The sequence below is a fragment of the Sciurus vulgaris genome, assembly GCF_902686455.1.
Source record: "Sciurus vulgaris genome assembly, chromosome: 5".
In the NCBI taxonomy this organism is placed as follows: domain Eukaryota; kingdom Metazoa; phylum Chordata; class Mammalia; order Rodentia; family Sciuridae; genus Sciurus; species Sciurus vulgaris.
Genome location: NC_136465.1, coordinates 9,799,359 through 9,817,594, shown reverse-complemented (window position 1 = coordinate 9,817,594; position 18,236 = coordinate 9,799,359). Strand labels below are relative to the sequence as shown.

The 18,236-nt window shown below is 52.2% G+C and overlaps 1 protein-coding gene across 1 annotated transcript in view; it reads right to left on the bottom strand.

The window, feature by feature from the left end:
* SCARA5 (scavenger receptor class A member 5) overlaps positions 1-18,236 on the bottom strand; it is a 106,632-nt gene that overhangs the window by 30,556 nt on the left and 57,840 nt on the right. The window contains exons 4-7 of the mRNA XM_079139956.1: positions 12,753-13,427; positions 4,140-4,220; positions 2,085-2,183; positions 392-448 (exon numbers count right to left, since the gene is read on the bottom strand). Coding sequence (XP_078996082.1) covers positions 392-448; positions 2,085-2,183; positions 4,140-4,220; positions 12,753-13,427 — 912 coding nt within the window. The remainder of the gene's footprint in view (positions 1-391; positions 449-2,084; positions 2,184-4,139; positions 4,221-12,752; positions 13,428-18,236) is intronic.

Below are 18,236 nucleotides of genomic sequence, written 5' to 3'. Positions count from 1 at the left end.
GGCACATCCTGAGTCCAACCAGGCAAAGCACTTCACATGCATCCACTCCTCTCACCCCAATCCTGGAGGCGAGGACTCTTCTTGTCCCCATTCTATAGATAAGAATACTGAGGTCCTGAGATTATACACAGCCAGCTCCTGAGGCCACTGGGAGGGAGCCTCCAGATTCATCCACACAAGCACAGGTTGTTACCACCTCCAGAAACAGCCTGTGCCCCTGGAGTCTGTCAACATCTCTTGCTGGACCAGCAGAGCACCCCCAAAGGGAGGGAGCCTCTTTGACACTCCACCCCAGCACATGGTTCTAGTCCCTGGACCCCAGTCTCACGAGGATGGGCAAGGCTCCACCCCTGTGGGCACAGCACCCAGTGACCTCGCAGGACTTGCTTACTGGCATCTCCAGCTCGGTCTCCTCGCTCTCCTTTCTCTCCTTTCGGGCCTCGGTCTCCTGAAATGGGAGGAAGACTGATATTAGGAATGAAAACAAATCCTAATTGTTAAGAAAACATTATCTGCAGAGTTATTAACTCAGTACTGGAGAAACCCTCAGGCAGGAGCCACCAGCAATAGAAGGGCACATCAGGGAAGATAGGAGCTCCCTGATTAGGCCGCCTGCTCTGGTCGCCCCAGGAAAGAGGGAGTCCAGCTGAGGTGTCTCATTCCCTCCTAGATACAGCACAGAAGATCAGCATCCACCACACAAACTCAAAGACACACTGTACTCCACGGGAGAAGACCAAGCAGATACTCCCGGGCAACAGCCAAGGGTTCAGACATTCATATCTAAACTTTTCTTATGCGCATAGAGAGGTGGGCTTCAGATACACAGAGACGGTTCGTGTGTCAGGCAAATTTTCTGGTGTGGGAGATTAAAACATGAGAAGAGTTGCCAGGGAATTTTGAAATTCCCTTCCCAGGATATGGTTAAAAGAGCAGAGTTCTTTTCCCAGTTAGCATCTCGCTCTACAGAGAAGCTGAAAGATCTTGGCACAACTCAAAGGGCATGAAAATACCCAGGGAATCCTATTCCAAAGGCTCTCCAGAAAGATATCTGCCAATCAAAGTGCACAGCATACTGTGGATTAAAAGAGCAAGTCAAAGTTCAAGTTTGGTAAAAAAAAAAAAAAAAAAAGGCAACCATATATGTGTAAGTGCTCAGAGAAAGGTCTGGCAGGATGTGTTCCCAAGAGTTCATGGTGGTCATTCTAAAGAGTAAGAGCTGAACCCCGGGGAAGGGGGCAGTTCTCACACTTTGTCCTTCATGCACATCTGTCTTGTCTATTTTTTTCCATCAAGGATATACTGCTCTTGTAATCTGTTTTAAAATTAATTTTTAACTGAGCATTACACAAAATAGGAAATCTCTCATCCCGGTTCACCACAAGCTAGAGAGTGGAAGAAGACTTTCCAGTGTTCCGAGATGAAGAGACCATCCCAGACAGGGGGTGGGCAGGATTCCTAATACTTTTCCCTGAGTTATTGCAATGCGTGATGAGCAGAAAGCCTGGGAAGAGAGCAAGGGACATCCTCATCTTTGCAGCCATGACAAGAGGTCTGACAATCTTAAAGGGAAATGGAAAGATATGGGCTGACTCTAAAGCAGGTTCCCCTAAAAATGAACAAGGGGGCTGGGCAGAGGAAACACTGCTGGCCATGTAAACCTAAGAAGGGAATTAAGTTGAAAATACTGGGAAACACAGAGCCATGCAAAATGTGAGGAAGCCGGCAGCACTGGCCAGGAGGGACTGCCACGGCTCTGTGGCCTGTGTCTGTCCTGCAGCCCCCGCTGGCCTCCTCTGGTCACATGTCTGGGCTGCACCACAGTAAGGCCCCCTCACAACACCACAGGGACTTCAAGTGTCACGGCCTTTCCACCCATGCTCACATGCCCTACAGATATGGCCGCATGAGAATTTCTGGTTTTCAGATGAAAACTGAGGCTTAATGAGATCTAGACACTTGCCTGAGGGTGCTCAGCTGGGCAGAGGCAGGATGAGACCCCAGGTCCACCCACTCCAACTGCCCATGCTGGCTGGGGCCTGGGGGAGAAAGAGGCTCCAGGGTACACTGAGATTTGTTATTACCTTTGAACCCACGCATGCCCATTGGGCCTGTGGCCCCCAGCTTCCCATCATCGCCCTTGGGACCAGGCAGTCCTGGGGTACCTCTCTCCCCTGGAAGACCTGGGGAGAGAAGAGACAATGGCAAAGCTTCAGACTCTGAACTGGAAGTCCCTTAGAGGTCACTGTCTGGTTCAACAGACTAATGCAACCATAATCCTCAACAGCTGACATTTCCTGAGTCTTAAAGATGTTGCAAAAGCAGCGTCTAACAGGTTAGCATGGACCTTCCCCACGAGCCCTCCTATCAGTTAGGCACGAGGTCCTCCCGCCTGAAGGGCCAGTTCTGCTGTGAGTGCTGGCGGTGCCAGCCCCGGTTAGCAGGCCTTGTTACCGTAGGCATGCAGGAGGCTTAGAGGCAGCAAACACTGTTTTGGAACACTTTCTGTGTGTCAGGCATGAAGTATCCCATTTAATCCTCACATCGAATTGGGAGGTATTATTTCACCTGTACTACAAATGAGAAAACGCGCTGACAGATTAAGTGACCTACCTACCCAAGGACTTTAAATAGAGGGTGCTGGAGGCAGGATCTGAGCTCTGCTCTTCCTGAATCTAAAGCGCCTGGTTGCTGAGCCTCACCTCATGCTGGATCAAAGGGGCTTACTGGTCTTTAGGGAGGGTGTGGAGTTGGCCTTTAGGAGGAAGATGAAGCCGTGCCCCATCCTATTTAAAGAAAGAACAGAAGATCCCTTCCTTTCCATAAACACAGGAGGCATAGGAAAGGCATTGGAGCCAAGGATGGAGATCAGCAAGGTCAATGAATGGGATGCACGGCCTGCTGCCCAGTCAGGCCTTGGGCTCCCGGCCACAAGGCCCTACGGCCTCTGCCTGCACTGATTGCACCATGGAGAGCCAGAATCAACAAACGCTCTCACCAAGTGAGAGCCCAGGGCCCCCACGAGGCCTGACCTAAGCCTGCAGTAATCTCTGCAAAGCAGAGCACCCTTAATTAACTGACTAATTGTTCTTCCCGGCCTGGAAAGCTAGCTGGTTTCACAAGAAAGCCGTCTCCCAGTAATCACTCCTCCAGCTCTAGTGTCAAGTGGCTGGAGAGGACGGGTGGCCTCCAGGGGCTGGGAGGACCACAGAGAGGGCTGATGGAATTTCCTTCTTTCCCCTCCTAACACGACGGTTCTGTTCCCAGAGTCTCATGGCCACAGAATGCTGAGTCTAAGTGCAGGATGTGCCCGAAGCTCTCCGCCCTATGATTCATTAGGCAGAAAAGGTGGCCTGCATAGCCTGGACAGCCCGGGTGCCCTCGGTTCTGTTTCCAGAGCTCTGCGGAGAGGGGAGGCCAGCATGGAGGCCAGGCTGGGGCTTCCTCCTTCCAACCCTGCCTCTGCTGCATTGGCAATGTACTTGGAGATTTAAGAGGTATAATTCCTAAAATAAATAACCAGACCCCTGCCCCCTATATCTCCTTTTCTTCCATCATTTTGAAGTCTTTATACTCTCCTGGAAAAATGTGTGGTATACGGACAAGAATTGACCAACGCAGAGTTGGAGAAAGTAAGTAACTTCTTAGACTTTTGAGAAGATGAATCTAAGAAGAAGAGTCTTCCTGGAAGGACTCAAAGTCCCCTCCCCATCATATTGGGGTCTGCAGGGCAGTCACTGTGTTCAGCAAGGTGGCAGGGCAGGTGTTCATGACTCATCCAAGAACCTGGGCAGGTCCAGCAGGAAGTGAGGAGGGGCAGAGGCATCTAGCACCTGATGGGAACATGGAGGGGGAGCAGCATACTGGGAGGCCTGGTCTGGAGGCCTGGCCACATGGCCTCTGACTCCTGGGTGGAGCCATGGGCCTCTCCTCTCCTCTTTCCCTCCAGATCCTGGCACTTCCTAAGAAGAGGGTTCGCTTCATCCTCTGACTACACCAACAGCCTCCTCATCTCTTGACAGAACAGAGCACTAGAAGCCAAGCCCCAGAGCACCCTTCCAGGGAGCCTCAACATCTACATCAATGAGAGAGGAGAGGGCAGGATGGACTCGTGGGCACCCCCAAGACAACCCCATTACCTCGGAGTCCAGGTAGTCCGGGGCTGCCAGGCTTGCCTTCCTTTCCTTCATCCCCCTGGTCACCTTTGGGTCCAGGTGGCCCTGAAAGGTGAAAATAGCACCTAGGTCAGAGGGGAACAGGGCCAGGATGTCTGCAGAGGAAGTGAGGACCTCTGAGGCTGAGAAGGTCAGCCTTGCATGTTGGAAGCACACAGCATGCCACCTATCTCCGTCTTGGGGGCATCAGGGAAGGCTCCCTGGAAGAAGCAGCACCCACAGTGACATCTCACAGGAGCCAGCGAAGGGGTGGGTCCCTGCAGATCTGTACATTGAAGTCCTCCTGACAGTGGGGTGGTTTTAGGAGGAGGGGCCTCTAGGAGGGTATTAGGGTCAGACGAGGTTGTGAGGTTATGAGGGTGGGGCCCTCACAACAAGATTAGTGGCTTTATAAGAAGAGACACTGGAGAGTGCCCTCACTAGCACACAGCAGGCTTCCCACCCTCCCCGGCCTGCAGGGTGGACAAGCGCTCTCTCCACCCGGGAGACTACAATAAGCAGGAGGCTGTCCGCAAACCAGGAGGACAGCCCTCCCCTGGACACAGCCACCCTGGCACCCTCACCCCACTGCCAGCCTCAGCTGTGAGAAAGCAATGCCTGTGGTCTGAGCCCCCAGTCTGTGGTGTGTTGTGACGGTGGCCTGGGGTGACTAACGGCTGCAGAGGGAGAGGTCCGGGCAGAGGGGGCCGTCCCTGTAGGCGTTAACCCATTTTGTCCCGGGGTCCCAGACGTCATTTTCACCCAATGACCTATTTATAGGTCACTGACCTATATATGACCTATTTATAGCTCATACATGTAAAAGATACGATTTTGTCCTAATGTCCTATTTATAAGACAATCTATTTTTGTTCTTAATGATAAGAAAAGCTGTATAAGCTCTTGGTTATAATTTCTAACCTATGTTAATGCATCTGTGCCAATTTTGTTGAACTACTCACAGAATTGAAAGCTTGGGACTTTGGGGGTGGGGAAGACAGTGCCAGGTAAGCCACAGGGGGATGAGCAGCTGGGGACACAGCAGGGTGGGAAAATGGGTTTCTCGGAGGTCAGACCTAAGCGCGGACTTGATTCTGACGGGTTGTACCACAAGTCCCAGGAGGGGCCTGAGAGCAGAGCCCTACCAGATCTGCACAGGAGGAAGGTTCAGGCTGTCGTGGGGAGGGATGGGAGGGAGGCGGATGCAAAGGCTGCAATCCACCCTGGTGGGCTGGAGCCTGGGTCAGGGAAGTGGCATCAGAGGGACCCTGTTTAGAAGGTAGACAGACCCTGGCTGGTGCAGGTACTGGGGCGGGAGGGCGGCAGGCAGGCTCAGGTTTCTGGCTGGGCACTCAGGTGGAAGCTGGGCTTCTAAACACTCCAGAGTGGGCTGCCTCCCGGGCGGGGCTCCAGCATGGCAGGGATCCTGGCCTACGTGATTGGCTTTGGTCCCCACAACTTGCTTCATGTTGAAGTTGCTTGTCTGAGGCCACACAGCCAGCTGGCCAGTGAAGGAGCTATGCTTTCAATCCAGGTCTGTAGGGCAACCGTCCATTCTGCCACACCCACGGGGCCAGACGCCTCTCCTTCCCAGAACCTTCCTACCACCCCCGGCTGCACCTGCCATTTCCAGGCCAGCTTATTGACCTCCGAGAGCCACCAGCCCAGGAGGCTGCTTGCTGCCACCTTCCTGGTGAAGCTATCTCTCACTCATCATTCCTGCCGGAAGTGGAGCAGCACCTGGTGCCATTTGACACGTTCCTCACATGGCCTTGTCCTGTGGGCACAGTCCAGCCCCCTGAGGCAGGACTCCATCCTTCACGTCCTCACCCCTGCTGGGAAAGCCCAGCCTGCAGGCTCTCAAGAAAAACTCCCAGGCCCTATTGAACTGGGTTGAATAATGCCCCTCCAAATCCATGTCCACCCCAAACTTCTTTAATCTTGTCGGGAAATAGGGGCTTTGCAGACATGATTAGCTAGATGAGGTCAGACTGAAGGGGAATGGGACCTAATCCAATTGCTAGTGTCCTCATAAGAGAAGGAAACAGACACAGAGACATGAGAACACCATGTGATAAGAAGCAGGACTGGAGGAATATGTCTGCCGGTCAAGGAACCAGGATCCCCCACTGCCAGGACATTGGAAGAGGCAGGGGGGACCCACCCTTAGAGCGCTCAGAGGGGGTACAGCCCAGCCTCCAGAGCTGTAAGAGAATAAGCTTCTGTTATTCTAAGGCACCCAGTTGCAGGGCGTTACGGCAGCCCTAGGAAACCACAGCACGTACCCTTGCAGTGTGGTGGTCATTCTTGCACAACAAACATCTGATGAATTAATGAGTATATGAGATCAGAGAGTGTTAATACATACAAAACAACCAGGCCGCCAAGATCGAGATGTACTGATACATTCCAAAAGTTGGCACTGTCCTCAGACCCTAACCAAAGTCGACAGCTGTTTGATAGTTCAATGGCACACGCACAGGGGAAAAAGGAATCAACATTTTTTTTTTTTTTTAAATCATGAGTTGCACAAAGCGTCTGAGGAAGGCTGGGGTTTGAGCCACCATCCTCTTAATACTGACCATATCGATTCCAGTTTCAAGAGCACAGGATAGAGCTGCAGAATCAATCTGGAGCAGGTTTAAGATCAGACAGCCAAAGAAGGGAAAAGTTAAGAGGCAAATGAGCTCTGGACTCCATGTGGCAATCTCCCCTCAGGTTGAGGCAGAGGGAACTGAGAGAAGGAAACCTGCTGGATCTCTGAGGTTGGACCAGACCCCATACACCTCACCCCCTCTCAGTCTTCTCTGCTCCTCCACTCTTCCCATCAGGAACCCAGGACTTCAGGAATTGAGCTGGTGCAGGTGTGACCTTGCTATAGTTTGGTCTAAAATGTGGCCTGGAGGCCCATGTGTTAAAGGCTTGGTCCCCAGCCTAAGACATTATTGGGAGGTGGATCCTTTAAGACATGGGGCCTAATTGGAGGAAGTGGTGTCATGGGAGTATGGCTTGAAGGAGATACTGGGACCCTGGCCTTCTTCTCTCTCTTGGCTTCCTGGCTGCCATGAGGTGAGTGGCTTCCTCTCCTGTGCATTCCTGCACCCACCCAAAACCAACTGGGCCAATTGACCATAGACTGAAAGCTCCAAAGCTGTAAACAGAAACCCTTTTCTCTTTATAAACTGATTATTTCAGGCATTTTGTCACAGTGACAGAAAGCTGACTAACATAGACACAGGGCATGGATTTTTCCAGGACTGTCCCTGGCTAAGGGAGAAAGGATACTGCCCAGTAAAACAACCCAGAGGGTTGACACCAGGGGTGGAGGTAATTAGGAAAAGGGGAGTTGAATATGGAAACAGAGCATCCTGGGCCCAGGTCCCAGTTCTATTAAAGGAGGGCTAGAATCTCTTTCTCATGCAGATGTGGCAGGGAGTGAGGATTCAATGACACCATGGATGTTGAAGGCTTCATAAGCTTGAAGGGCAAGGCTGGCCCTGACCATCCACACCTGACCCTTCGTGATGCTTCCATGGTAAGATCACTGCACGGGGCCATTCTGAAGTGCACCTGAAATCACCCTGACAACCTTGGGCAGCTCATCCAGGGGGAGGTAGATCCCAAAGTGCCCAACAGGAATGTAGATGGACACAGATGGAAACTCAGGTAGGACTAGTGGGGGCCTTGGCAGAGGTGAACTCTAAGAAGCTGGGGGACAGTGAAGGCTGGCACTCGTTTCCAAACTTTGGTCATATCCTTGGGTTACACTGGCCGGGCCAACTCAGAAGAGCCCACAGGAGGCCAGAGCCCTGTCATTCAAGGCCTGTCCTGGAGGACAGTCCCGTCCCTACGATTGTACTCCTTCATTCGTCCTCTCAGCCTCTCTCCCGCCTTTTTAAAGACTCCCCGGTCTCTGTTCTCTCTCTCCAGCTGCTGCGAGCATGGCTGTCTGATTAATTTCTCCAAATCACGAAAACAGACAAGTGAACTCAGAGGCCGTGGGAGCCCCTGGCAGGACCTGGCTGCAGCCCCGTGGGAGATCCCGCATGTGGCTGGAGAGCTGGCACGTGGCTGGAGAGCTGGCACGTGGCTGGCGTTTGAGTCTTCTGGGCAGGCTGGCAGGTAATGTTTCAAACACACACTCTCCTCCTCCTCAGCAAACCCTGCTCCTCATAATGTCCCTAGAAATTGGCTAAATCCTCTCCTTCCTTAGAGTTCAGTCCCCTTGAGCCCTGAGGTCATGCCTACTGCTCTGACTCCCAAGGCCCTGTGGGCAGGGAGACACTTAGGAAAGGGCTGTGTGGTGCCCTTGTTGGAGTGTCCCTGAGACCCTGGCAGCATCACCCACCTCAGACTGTGGTCCCCAACATGGACAGGCTATGTGTAGGCCAGGGCCCCCTCCTGTGGCTGCGCACCTCACACAGCCCTGGCTGAGATTCTAAGAATGACCGTACTTCCGGGCGCTAGGAAGCCCTGGTGGACCAGTTGCTCCCAGGGGGGCCTACGTGAGCTTTGTCACTTCTCAACTGCTCACACGTCCATGTCTTGTCTCCTCCTTCAGCCAGGCAGGCTGCAGTGAGGAGGGGGCTGGGGCAGGAGGAGCGATCTTGGTCCCGCTCAGGTTCTTTCCACCAGTCCTGCCCCTGCTCAGCTGGTGGGAGATGCTACATGGGCACATCTTCCCACCAGATGAGGGCCAGTGACTGAGCCTTTGGGAGCCACACCAGAGTTGTCCTGGGGGCCAGGCAATGGAGGAGGAAGCAAACCCTTCTCTACTTCCTGGATCTTGGAATGAGGGACGGGGTGGGGGGACCTGTGAATGCTGGACCTGGGACCTGCCCAGAACAAATGATGGGGCCAGCTGACCACCTGGGCTGAAGCCAGCAGTACAGTGATGGACACCAGACCCCAGAACCTCACTGAACCCACCCCGATGGGGGGTGGAGCCTTTCCACTGATTGCTCTATTTCCAGCTCCAGGGCTTCTCTCCACACCCCTGAGAAGGGAGTAGCACAGGGTCTGTCAGTCCTATTTCAGAGCCAGGGAGACTTGAGCTCCAAAAGGTGCAGAGACAGCCCTGGCCGTGGTCTTCTGAGTCTCAAGGGCAAAGGAGGTAGGGCCCAGCTGGGTGCAACTGTCATTTCCACAGTGCGCCCCGCCCCCATGGCAGCAGAGTCAGATGTAGCAGGTGAGAGGATTCAGGGCCACACACCCTGCTCAGGGTGTCTTCCTGGTCCACACGTCCCCAGCCTCCAAAGAGTGGCACCACTATTTCGCATGTGGCTCCATTCACAGAGATGCCAACACCTCCAACAGATCCCTATTCACTAGAAGCCCACGTCCCAGCGTCAGAGCCTCGGTTCCATTGCACATCCCCTTAAGAATGGGGTACTCTCCTAGATAGTGCTTGTTCTTGAAAAAGAAGGCTCCCAGATAAATCTGCTTGGAAAACTTGTTTTTGTGAATCAAGAGATGTCATTTTTAGCCCAGGCTAGGCCACAGGCTTGGCATTTGACTTGGGCAAATCATTTTTCCTCAAGGGGCCTCAGAGTCCTCAATAGCAAAACAGGACTAGATGATTTCTGAAGTCTGTTTCCACTGGGAAGTACTGTGATTTTAAAAACTGTCATTCTAGTAAACCATCTGAATGTGACTGGGAAGCCTGCCTCCGGGCTGTGCCCAGCCCTCCCCTCCCAGCAGGTCTCCCCATCTGGTTATCTTTCTTCCTCCTTGATGCCTCCTCTCTCTGATAATCTTAAATTCTCCGATCCTTTGAAATCCACACACAGATTTCAACAGACCTGATCATGCTGCAAAAGCAAAGCAGAAAACATAAAGCCCCACTGTGAATGTCCACAAAAGACAAACTGCAGACCAAACTCATAGAAAACTGCATCACCAAGAGACAGGATGAAAAACATTTGGGCCAAACTCAAGAATAATGTAAATAAGCTCATATGTGAAAAAAATACACAGTTGAGTCGTTTGTGGAATCTGAGCCAGAGAAGGGCGAAAGGTAGGAATATGTAGGGTGTGCATGCACATGCATGTTACTGTGTGTACGTCTATAGGCATGCACTTGTGTCCATGTATGTACCTGTGTGTAGGTGCATGTGTCAGGTTTGTGTGCACATGTGCATGTGAGTGTTTGTATGTGTGTTTAGGGAGGAACTGAGGTCACTCCAGACTGGAGTATGGAAATGTCCAGAAACTTGGGTGGTACAACATTCACCATCCAAAAGCCAGAGTAGAATTCTATCTCAGAAAAGTTGAAAGGTTGTTACATGCAGATATACCAAATAGCAACCGGGTACCTGGCAATAGTGAGAGAGGGATGTGAGAGAGGGAGGAGAGAGCCAATGAAGGGTGACCCGGAGAGCTGGAGGGGCCCAGGGGTGTCCAGGGGTAAAGAGTCAGGCGTTCCAGGGCTGTGGTCCCCAATCCATGTGCTGAACCCTAATCACCAAGGTGGTGGCCTCAGGAGAGACTGGGTCATGAGGTGGAGTCTCTCTGAGTGACATTAGTGCCCTTGTAAAAGGCCCCAGAGAGCAGCCTCAGCTCCCACCACCATTGTTGCTTGCAGCTGTGGAGAGGATGTCAGTGACCATCTTGTTTCTGAGCCTGGAAGAACCACGTTTAGACCTTGGCTTTGCCACTTGCCAACTGCATAAGAATCAATGGGAATGTTACTTGGGTTTCTCATCTACAAAGCGTGAAAGATAAGACTTCTTGCAGGATGTGAGGCTTAGGGGTCTTGAGCATCTATTAGGGGAATGAATGTCTGTGAAGTGCCCCGCTCATCACAGGTCAGAGGTGGTGTGGCTATTCTTATTAGGAAGTGCCTACGAGGACTTCTACAGACAAGGGAGGTCAAGAAAAAGAGAAGATCAGAAAGGCAGGGCATGAGTTTGAAAGAGGAAAGTCTATGACTCACCCTCCTTTGACCCCTGAGCTCAAAGTGACCAGGAACAGATAACAAATTGAGCAGGGGAAGCCTCTGACTGCCGGGTATCGAGCGAGATCCAACAGCTGTTCCACAGTGTTCACTGAGTCCCACTTCTGCGTATGCACTGTTAGGGCTGGTGACACAGAGGCAGACCAGGGACTGAGGGCAGTAGAATGAATTCTGGGTGCTGGGATTAAAACCCTTGATCTGGTCATTGAATTGCACAGTTACTTACAAGAACTGAATTCTGTGGCATGTAAATAATATCTTAAAGTTGCTGAACTGAAAAAAAAATCTGGGGCTGTATCACTACCAGCCACATGGCCCTGAGTAATCAGCCACTTCTCCCTGAGCCTCAGTTGTTTTCAGCCCAAATCTTCCCCCTCCTTCAATCAAGACACCCACCTTAAATCAACTTCACAGCTCGTCTTGTCCCAAGGAACCATTTTGAAACTAAAACATGCACATCAGAGCAAAGGACTATACAAATGGAAGGCACCAGGACAAAATCTCGCTGTTATGAGTGTGGAAGCTCAAAGGAGGGGGTTTCAGTGCGCTGGAGAGCTCACGAGCAGGTCTTGGAGGAGGTGGGTTCAAGTGAGATGCCTGGATGCCTGCAGATGGCTGTTTGTGCTCCCCGTACGGAGGTGGAAGGCAGGCAGGACAGAGGGGGACGTGACAGAGAGCACACTGGTGCCAGAGTCAGAAGGCCCGGTCCAAATCCCTCTCCATCCCTTCCCTGCCCTGTAACCCAGACAAGCCGTGTGAGCTGCCTCAGCAATCCAGTGGGGACCACACTGCTTCTTCAGACAGGTGCTGATTTTGAAAGATGCCCAATGAGGTGCACTTGGCTCAGTACCCAACCTACAGCAGGTAGTCAGTAAGGCATTGCAGGTGCTGACTGGCAGGCTAAGGGTAGTTTAATGACTCTGACAGCTCTTGGGGAGCTGTGGGATGTGAGCACTGGGCAACGCGGCCTGAAGGGCACCTCTGACAGCATGTGCTTCAGGAAGGAACTGGAGAGGGGAGGGTCAAGGAAAGGCTGCTTTGCCAGAAGTTGGGTCTCTGGGCTCTGGGTCCCAGAGCAGGAGGACCACGGAGCTCCCACACATGTTTGCTATTGCATTTGAGTTACAAATGGAACTGACTAATGGTTAAATGAAATGTTCTTTTACCTGTATGAACACACCTTCCTAAGCCTAGAAAGTTAGGCTCAGTTTTGGAATTCTCCACTCTTTGGAGCTTCACCATTACCACACTTGAACCTGGAGGTGCCTTCTCCCCTCCCCAGGAGGTTGTAGCCAGATCCCCTTCTCCGGCAGCCCCAAGACCTGCAGCTACAGCCAGCACATCCAAGCTCCAGCTACCCAGACCCCGATGAGTCCCCTCTTGGCCATTCTCCTGCCTACAGATGTGGAAGTTGAGTTCATTCTGTCCTAGGGAGGTTTACCCAGGAGCAAGACCTGGGCAGGCCTTGGAAGTGGGCATAGATAGATCATTCCCAGGGAAAATTCCAGAGTCCTGTAGGGCAAGACTTAACAGCTTGGACTGACAAGTGCACTTGGGGCCCTTGGGGAGGGGCATGCGGGAGGGAGGCCTGAGAGGAGGGGGCCCCAGGAGGCTCTGGGGACTGGGATGGGGTTGGAGGGTACCTTTGGCGAGGGAGATGTTTCTTAGCGCGATGGAGTGCTCCCAGTCCTTGAGGCGCAGGTCCTCGGTCACCGTGTTGAGGGTGGCCAGCTCCTGTTTGAGCTGCAGCTCCAGGTCCATGTGCACCAGCCGCATGCGGCGCGTGTCCTCGCTGGCATTGCTCACCAGCACCTGCAGGTCCTGCAGCCGCGTGCGGTGGAGGGCCACATCGTAGGACAGGCTGTGGTTGAGGCCACGCAGCGCGCCGCCCACGTCGGCCAGCTCTTCTCCCAGGACGCCCACCCTGCGGGCCAGCCCGTCCAGCAGGCCCGCGTGGCGCCGCAGCAGCAGCTGGCTGCGGTTGCTCTCCACCTGCAGCTGGTACAGCTCCAGCTGAGCAGCGTCGCTCTGCTGGCCCGTGCGGTCGCGCAGCAGGGCCACCGCCTGCTCGGTCTGCGCCGCCTGCGCGTGCAGGCCCCACAGCGCGCCCTCCAGCCGCTGCACCGCCCCCGCCAGCGCCAGCAGCGAGTCCGACTGGTTCTGCAGCGCGTCCTGCACCTTCCACACCTGCTCTGTCAAGTCCGCCTGCAACGGAGCCTGCAGCAGCCGCAGCTGCAAGTCCCGGAAGCTCTCATTCAGCCGGTTCACATTCCGAGTCAGCGCCTTCAGGTCGTCTGGGGAGCTGCGGGGCCTGGACACTGCGGAGGAGAGGAGAGGAGAGGAGAGGTGAGCTGCCGGAGAGGAAGGTCCCGGTATCAAGAAGCAAGCTGGGCATGCAGTGTGTGCTCATTAAGAGGGGAATGAAAAGCAGAGCACTGTGCTCACTAAGCCCAGTGGTCCCCAAACCAGTTCTCACTGTAGAATCACCTAGGTAGGTGTTCCAGTTGCAGAAATTGCGGTTTAATTGGCCTGGGATGTGACCTGGGTGCTGCAACTTAAAAGATCCTGAAGACGCAGGCGAACTGCCACCCTGAGCTAAATTAAACATCCTGCCTCAGGTCGATCCACATGAAACTGCCCTTGTACATTGAAGAGCGGTGCGTATGAGTAGATTCGTGCAGTTTGATTTAATATATTGGGTGTTGTGATCCCCTCAATTTTAGGGGGCAAAAACCTGCAAAAATCATTTGGGAGTTCTTAATTGCCAAGTGATAGTATTAAGAGCGATATTAAGAGGTGATAGTATTGAAAAGGCAACTCGAGCCCTGGGAAAGAGATTATGACCTTGTAAAAGAGGTGCAAGGGAATGGTTTGTCCCTTCTGCCATGTAGGACACATGGGAGGGATCACGTAGGACACCTGGTGAAACAGGCCCTCACCTGGTGTCCCTGAATCTATTGGTGCCTTAATCTTGTACTTCCCAGGCTCCAGAAGGTGAGCAACACATTTCTGTTGTTTATAAATTACCTAGTCTAAGGCTATTTATTACGGCAGCCCAAGTGGACCGAGCCAGTGCCCTTGTTCTCTCTTTCACAGTGAGACCTGCGGAGGCTGCCCATGGAAGCAAAGCAAACCCTAACCCAGAGGGTCCTCTCTGGAGCCTGAGCTTTCCCCGCAAGTCGCCTCCAGCACTGCCTAAAGGAACACCATCTGACAACAGGGACAGTGTTTATTTTATGGCCTCCTTAGTTCAAGGTCCCTTGCTGTAGCAAGGGACCCTCTGGGCCAGTGAAAACTGCTCTTAGATCTCTATGCCCTCCCTCCTCTGCCTCCTCCTGTCCTTCTTCTAGGTCTCCCCTTTCCCTCCTTAGCAAACGAGCCATCCCAGGGACTCTTCATCCTTTCCTTGGGGTCCCTTTTCTTGGTTATAGACGGCTCTTTGGTGATACTGAAAGAAGGGCCTTATGGCTAGACCCCGGCGTCTCTGTGTTTCCTGGGATTTCATGGGCTACACTGAGCCAGGTGTGCTGCTGCCCTGGTGCTGGGTGTCTAGAGATGATCGTTTCCCACTCTGCTCTGCACAGGAGGAAAGAAGAGCAGTAGCAGGGGACAGACCCAGGAGGAGGTGGGAGAAGATGAGGCGCAAGGAGAACCCCGCCTTGTAAATCTTGGAAACAAGAGAACCCTGAACTTGGTACGAGGCTTGTTCAAACAATGAAAAATTCAGACAAGTACATTCACTTCCAGAACTTCACGCTGGGAAGGGGGAAATATGCATGAGGATTCTTGGGCCATGGGAAGGCTGCTGCAGCAATCCTTCAGCGATGCTTCTGGAAGCACATGACATTTGTGGTGGCCACACTGGAGGAGGTACATCACTTCAGAGTAAGTTTGGAGGCACAGAAAGCTGGAGGAGTTGGAGTCCATCTCAACTTCCTCCCAGCCCAGCCCTTCAACCCAAAGAGGTCACACAGTCAAGCGATCATCCAGCCTTTGCTTGTGCTCATCGCTCACTTTCAGCGAGTTCTGTTGGAACATTTTGCATTTTGTCCAGACTTGAAATTTGCTTCCCTAGTGTTTCCATCCACTGATCCTGCCCCTTGGTGGACTATAGAGCTAGGGAAAAAAAATTGTAAACAGCTCTTCAGAATTTCAAAGACACTTGTATCCTTGCTATATGATAACTTTTCTGGTTAAAAGTCTGCAGTTCCCTCATGTATTCTCTCAAGTCTAGGTTCTAGCCGCTGAACATCTTGGCCACCCCTTCTATACACACTTCAGTTTGTTGACATCCCGTGGAAGGTGCTGCCTGATCAAAAGGTGGTTTTTCAAGGTGCAGGCAGACCGGCAGAAGGGTCGGCCCCACCCTGCGGGCAGGAGACCTCCATGAGGTGCCCCCTGGGCCCTGTCCAGCCTCATCAGGGCACAGCTCTAGTGAACCGGACACATCTCCATTTTACACAAGGACAGGTTGACTGAGGCCGGGAGGGTGTACGTGGCCCTCCTCAGGCTCCTGGCCCCAGTGGTTCGCACCTCTGCTCCCCTCCGGAAGTTGAACTAAAGAGTTGTCACTGCAAGGCACGCTTCCAGGGAAAGTGAATGCATGACCCCACCACAGCCAGGTGACCACAGGAGTCGCGTGCTGGAGAAATCATCTGGGGCCAGGATTCCGTTCTCAAATCAGTGTGTCCACACCGTGTCCATCCACACGGGACACGTGTTGTGGCAGGGTGGGTGGAGAACAGAAAGCCTGCTCTCCTCTGTCAGTCTCTGCGCAGGACGCCCGGGGCACAGGGACACAGGGCAGCATGTCACGAGTAGGAAGGAGGTGCTGGGTTGTGCACATGCTGGTTCTGAGCTGGGAATGGGAGTGGCCAAGAGAAGCAGAGCCAGCTCCCTGGTAGAAACCACGGGACTGGTCGGGTTGAAGGCCGCCTTTGCCCAGAGAACAGGCCATGAGGTGGGCAACTCCCTTCCCTCCTGCTGTGTCCCCAGCCCCCTCCGGCCCCTTCCTCCTCCTGCAGGTCCACCTGGTCCTCTGAGCCTTGGAGGCCCCAGGCCCTGCCCAGCTGCCAGCTCCTCTCAGCACCTGCAGCCCTGGGTCCTCCTCCCTGTCAGCAGCCTGCACTGAGTCTGTCCATAGGGGCACAGCTGACAATCGGCTCCCCCTGCCCCGAGAGCTCATGTGGGTCCTTCATTGTTCTTGAACCCACACAACCGATGTTCCCATGAACTCAATGAAAGAAAGGAAACTCCTTCCACAATCCCACAACCTCCAACAGAGCAAGCCGGTTCTCCTTTCATTTCTTTCTCTAGCTCCATCCATCATGTGGCCAGTCTCTGCAGTTTGATTCTGGGGTTTTTCCCACCTAATGTTATCATTAGTTCACAAGCATTTTCCCCCTGCTGCCTGCCTTCTGTATCATCATGATTTTGATGGCTGCATAAGAGTCCCTAAAGGGAACACACTATAATTTGCCCATTTTCTTTCTGTGGAATCTTTTTTTCAATCATGATAAATAAATGCTGAAATGTTTCCCCTTTTTTAAAAAAAATTTTCCTAGCAATAAATTCCCAGAAGTTGGATTAGTAGGTCAAAAGACATGGTCATTTTTATGACTCTTAAAAAATCACAGCCAAATTACTTCCCCCAAATTATACTAATTTATATGTACATTTTAGATTTTTAAGTGTGTCAACCTCACGGCATGGTATATTACAATTTTCAAGTTGTTCATTTTATAGATATAAAGTGGTACCTGTTTTTAGTACAATTGCATTTTATTTTTATTTTTCCCCTTTTTTATTTTGTGATTCATCATACACAAATGGGGTACAACTTTTTATTTCTCGGTTGTACATGAAGTAGAGTCACACCGTTTGTTAATCATACATGTAGGTAAGCACAGTTGCACTTTAGAGCGGACTCTTCCAGGCGATGCCTTCACTCCTAGTAATGATGCTGGCTAGTGGGAACGGCATCTAGGAGGTAAATATCCTTTGGGCATCCGCTCACGCTGTCTAAGCCTGGCGTGGCCTCCTTCCTTTGGGATCATCGGCGCACTCCGGAGTGAATTATCTCCTTCCAACAGTCACCGAGTGTTCTCTGCTCACACTCCACCACCACCCACCCTCTTCCCCCCGTAATTCCTTCCAGATGTTTGCTGTCCTCAACAGAGAACAATTCTTACTTGAGTGTGACTCTTTTAATTCATGTTTATGCAAACAGTTCATTTATCTCTGTGCCTGGAGTATCTAGTTTTAATGTGCTTTAATTATTCTTCAACTTTTATACTTTCACAAATAGGAAAATAAATCATAGACTATAATACTAGCTGGCATTTCTGGATCATTTACTGTGTGCCAAGCACTGTTCTCAGGGCTTTCTACGTTAACACACCACATCGCCCAACAACCCTATGAGATAAGTATGAACCTTCTGAGTATATTTAGCATCCTCTATTCCCAGCCAGGACGTTGAAGCATGCAGAGCTTAAGTAACTCACTAAGCCATGGCCAGGAGAGACAGGGGAGGCTGACTTAGGGCCCTGGAAGTTCAGTCCTCCAGCCTGAATGACTTTTCGGTACTTGGCTAGAGAAACTTGGTAACGGTCAGAGACACAAATGTGGAATATGTTTTGAAGGTGGTGAGCTCCCCCATTGTCCGCCAGGCTGGACTCTGGCTGCTCAGTGGGAATCACACAGAGATTCAATTTCAGATTCTGGATCTGTATTGATTGCTGGAATCCAACGATGTGTGATCAGTGCATTCATGCCCACCTCAGGCTGGGGCCTGGGCTAGGTGGACTGAGCGTGCATGTCTCCTGCAGCCTTCCTGCTGGCTTGCCTCGCCTTCCCGTCCCTGCCCCAGCCCCCAGTCTGCTGTCCCCCACCCCTTCACAATTGTCCTTTGTGCTCATGAAAAGCAGTCATCTGCAGACCGTGGGGCTGCTCCAGATGTGAGCTGACCAGTCAGCCGTTTTCCCCAAGCACACCAGGTACACTTATCATTCCAGCTAGGCACATCTGTGTGTGGTGGGGAGGAAAGAGGCCAGGCGTTCTCTTTGATGTTTAGTCACTTAACCTTGGGCATTGATGTTAATAACCCTGGATCGTTGTATAGAACT